This window comes from Chrysochloris asiatica, unplaced genomic scaffold, assembly GCF_000296735.1.
Source record: "Chrysochloris asiatica unplaced genomic scaffold, ChrAsi1.0 scaffold00006, whole genome shotgun sequence".
Classification (NCBI taxonomy): domain Eukaryota; kingdom Metazoa; phylum Chordata; class Mammalia; order Afrosoricida; family Chrysochloridae; genus Chrysochloris; species Chrysochloris asiatica.
The window spans coordinates 17492468-17497302 of NW_006408524.1; the positions used below are offsets into that span (position 1 = coordinate 17492468).

At 39.9% G+C, this 4835-nt stretch overlaps 1 protein-coding gene across 1 annotated transcript in view; it reads right to left on the reverse strand.

The window, feature by feature from the left end:
- The window catches only part of BBS9 (Bardet-Biedl syndrome 9), a 604103-nt gene that overhangs the window by 124242 nt on the left and 475026 nt on the right, over positions 1-4835 (reverse strand). The window contains exon 22 of the mRNA XM_006832142.1: positions 2296-2478. Coding sequence (XP_006832205.1) covers positions 2296-2478 — 183 coding nt within the window. The remainder of the gene's footprint in view (positions 1-2295; positions 2479-4835) is intronic.

Below are 4835 nucleotides of genomic sequence, written 5' to 3' on the forward strand. Positions count from 1 at the left end.
TCAATGGAGAAAAAATTGAAGTTGTCAAGGACTTCATTCTTCTTGGATCAACTATCAACACTCATGGAAACAGCAGTCAAGAAATCAAATGACATATTGCATTAGGGACATATTGCATTAAAGTGTTGAAGAACAAAGATGTCAACTTGAGGACTAAGGTGCTCCTGACGCAAGCCATGGTATTTTCAATGCATGTGAATAAGGCAGACCATAGAAGAACTGATGCTTTTGAGTTATGGTGTTGGGGGAGAATATTGAAAGTTCCGTGGGCTGCCACAAGAACCAATAGACCTGTTTTGGAAGAAGTGCAACCAGAGAGCACCTTGGAGTACAAGATAGCCAAACTTTGTCTCTCATACTTCGGATATATTGCCAGGGGGGACCAGTCACTAAAGAAGGAGATCATGTTTGGTAAAGTGGAGGGTCAGAGAAAAAGAGGAAGACTCCCAACGAGATGGATTGGCCAAGTGGCAGCATCGATGGACTCAAGCGCAGCAACAGTAGTGAGGTTGGCCCAGGATTGTGCGTGTTTCGTTCTGCTGTGCATAGGGTAGCTATGGGTTGGTACCAACTCGATGGCACCTAACAACAACAACAATGCTTAGGATATTGATGTTTACGTTCCATTTCATTTTTAATACTTTCCAATTTCCTAGATTCATACTTCATACATTCCATGTTCTGATTATTAATGGATGCTTACAGCTAGTTCTCTTCATTTTGAGTTGTGCCCCATCAGCAAATGAAGGTCCCACAGGCTTTACTACATTCGTGTCATCACAGTCATCTCTCCTTTGAGGAGGTAGCTCCTCCCGAGTCGTATTTTGAGTGCCTTCCAACACCTGAGGGGCTCATCTTCTGGCACCATATCTGATAATATTTTGGTGCTATTCATCATGTTTCACTATTCAATATTCTGGTGCTGACAGCTTTCCACTGTTATTCATAGGTTTTCAGTGACTAAATAGTCAGACATAGTCCATCTCTACTTCTTCCTAGTTTATCTTTCTGGAAGCTCAGCTGAAACCATTCCACTATGGGTGACCCTACTGGTATTTAAAATCCCCGTGGCATAGCTTCCAGAATCACAGCAACACACAAGCCATCACAGAACCACAAACTGACATACGAGTGGTGGGTGAAATTCATAGCTACACTGTATATGTTTCCGAGGAGCGGCAATCCAATGCTTATCCTGCAGTGCTGCACCAGGATTCATAACTACATTGTAGGGAGAAATTTAAGGTTAAATGAAATATTCCTGTGGAACAAAAAAAGTACTTAGTATAGAGTTTCAATGGGGGAGGGGGTGCCGCTGAGTCATTTCCAACTCACAGTGACCATGTAAAGGGTTTCCGAGGCTGTAAATCTTCACGGGAGCAACAAGCATTATCTTCCTCTCATGGAGTGGCTGGTGAATTTGAACTGTTGACCTTTGGTTAACAATCCAATGTGTAACCCACTATGCTACCAAGGCTACCTTCTTGTATAGAGTAAGCACTCCAAAAGTTGTTAGTGTAATTATTATTTATTATTTTTAAGTACCATGTTCTCATATCTAGGTTATATTTTAGGTCTCTACAAGTACAAAAGGTAAGTTCTAGCATTTTTAAATCTCAAGATATGTATTTTTTTTTTTTTTCTTTTTAAATAAAAGCATGTGAACAGCCCCTCGAAAATATCACCTCGTGGTATCACACAGGCATCTGGGATTCAGAGCACCTGAAATGTTTGTCTAAATAATCATTTATCAAAAGTTCAGAATTTTTCACCCTCTCATTCTAAACTGCCTACTTAAGGGCAAATAATTTATATTATAAAGTACCACCTAAATATAAAGATTATCTGTTATTTACCAGCCCTATTTCAGTTCTAATCCTTGAAGCAACATTAAATTTAAGAATGTTGAGCAAATAAAAATGGCTGAACTTTTTTTCTGGTAGAAAAAGAAAGGATTAGCTAATCTGAAGGTTTACTGCCATCAGTCAGACCATCAAATGACTATTTCTCTGGTTTCTAAGTGATTGAAGAGCACATAAAAAAACAGACTGGATACCACATAAAAATGGACTATAATACCTCCGTTTAAAATAGCTCTAGGGAAAAGAAGGTCTTAATTTGACATTTTTATTATGCTCTAAAAAATAGGAAAATGGTATTTTTGTGTTAAAAAAACAAAAAACAGCCAAGTCTTCATTTGGTACCTTACAGTACACGATAGACCTGTGGTATCTTCATAAACCCAACATCCCTTAAATAATGACTGTTTCCACTTAAGCTTTTGTGGGTCCTTACCAATTCCTGAGTGTCCTGCTGCAGTGGCAGAAATGCCGCTTCCAGAACAGCAATCTGGTCAGCACCAAGCTTCTGCCACAGGCCGATCAGCAGAATTATCAACTGGGTGGCACTTTTCAGTCTGGTGAATGACTGGAACAGATTGTCTTGGTTTTCCTCTACTGCATCTGCTAGAGCTATCACCTGCAGAAATTACAAACTTTGGTTAGGGATAATTTCACAATTCTTGAGCCCTCAACAAATTACATTTGGCACACTCCAGTTTTTCTTTAAAATAACTTGATGAACTTGGTCTTCCACAAACACAAGCTATGTTGAGTAATGAAAGTTCTCATTCATCTGCTCATTTCCTAAAGAAAAAGAAGCTGCCCAAAGTAATTCCAAATCCATATGGTCATGGTCAGGAGATGAAAACAGCCACCAATCAGTTTAATGGGGACATTATTCAGTGCTTGCTTCATCATTGTCCGGCTTTCTACAATTGATGGAAATGCAAGTAACCCCTAATAAAATCCTTATAGTTTATGCCACAGAGAGCTATCAATTTAACAATTCTGATAAAAGTAAGTGCACTTGGCTTGTAGTTTGAAATAACAACTCTACCCTTTTCAGAAAGTAGCTATTTATATATTATGTACTATTGGGATAGTCATTATTTCTTTATTATATCCAAAAGGCAGATAACGTTCAAACATATGACCAGTCAAGTAATGTCATTTTTAACACAAATGTCAAGCAATAACCCACACAGACCTGAAGGACCAAAAAACCTAGTTCAGGGTGTGTTAGCTTTACAAAGCCAGATAGACTTAGGATAAAATTGAAGGAGTGAGTAAGTTTGGCTTTTTTTCCCCCCTCTTTGTTTTTGAATAATCCTATGGAAAAAGAGCTAAAGCAATAATTGGAAGGAACATCCAAGGCTGCCCACTGGTGTTTTGTTTTGTGTTTAATGTCTTGGTGAAGCTTTTGCTCATTAAAAGTAATGGACTGACTGCCCCAGCGTCTCAAGGCGTCTGACAGTCCCCAGAACAGGAACAGCAAAAGTCAGGGCAATGGGAGATCCTTTCTGTAAGTTCCTGCCAGCTTGACAGACTGGAGCGCATATGAGCTTCACAAGGCTGGTGGAGATGGTCCATTAGCTAGTATTTCATGACTTATTGACACTGGCCCAAAGGGCTCGTTAAAAAAATCATTCAAATGAAGAGAGTCTATATAGTCATGTAAAGTTATGTAATGTTCCAAATTCCATGTGTGGGGATTGTTAGTATGGGGACATTTCTCAGAGTGGGAAACACTGGGGAAAAAAAGATGTACTTCAGGGAAAGAAAAAACAACTGTAACACCTTTCCTGAAAAATTCCGGGCAGACCTGGCTTCTTTGCCACTTTGGTGAGTTCTCACAAGAGTTGTAAAAGACAATCACATCTAGATCTCATGGAACCATGACCAGAATTACAATGAAATACATTGCTTTTTAGGTGCCTAGTACTGAGCTACCTGCCACTTGAGTTCAAAAGAAGTATGTAATACCGTACAGCTCACGAGGATCTTATAATTTGTTGGAAAGAAAGCATACATATACAACCCATTTGTAGAAACAGCCTTACTATAATAATGTCCTAATTGTGCAGAATGGAAAGTAAGTGTGAAAGAAGTTAGCAAAGGCACGGATTACTATGGGCCAGAGTTAATATCCCTCGGGCCTCTTCTACTAAAGTGAGGCTTGGAACTCGTCCCTTCCCCATTTCTTAAAGCAGTCCCCAAGAAGAGACAAAGTGAGGCCACATTCCTTAAAATGAAACACCTGGAAACATATTCCCCACCCTCATCATGAGTACAACTGTCTCACGTTAAAGCCTCAGTTCATCCTCTTGTTCTTCCTGTGAATGTTACCAATTAAGCCTCATCAGGAAGACGATCATATAATGACACAGATGCTTATTGTCAAGAAGTCCAAATTATACAAAGATCAAGGTCATACACACCTACTGAGTGCCAGGTGTGTGGACAGATGCTCTGGAAGTACTGTACAGAATTCCCTGGTTACTCAGATTAAAATGCAGAAAGGAAGATAAAATCCTGGTAATACAAGGTGGTGGTGGTTATGTGCCGTTGAGTTGGTTCCGACTCATAGTGACCCTTTACAGGATTTCCGAAGCTGTAAATCTTTACAGGAGCAGAAAGCCTCATCTTTCTCCCACGGAACAGCTGGTAGTTTCGAACTGCTGACCTTGTGGTCCGCAGCCCAACTCGTAACCACTATGCTACCAGAGTAAGCTATAAGTCAAATACCATCGGTATGGCTGTTGTTAAGTGATGTCGAGTTGGTTCTGACTTATAGTGACTTAGTACAGGTTTTACCAAGGAACAGCTAGGATTGAACTGCCAATCTAGTGGTTTGAAGTCCAGTGCTATCCAGCTAGCCTCTTAAAAGGTTAAGCACTAGATTACTAGCTGAAAGGTTGTTCGTTCAAACTCACTCAGAAGTACATCAGGGACAGACCTGGCTATTTGCTTCTGAAAGGCCACAACTTGAAAACC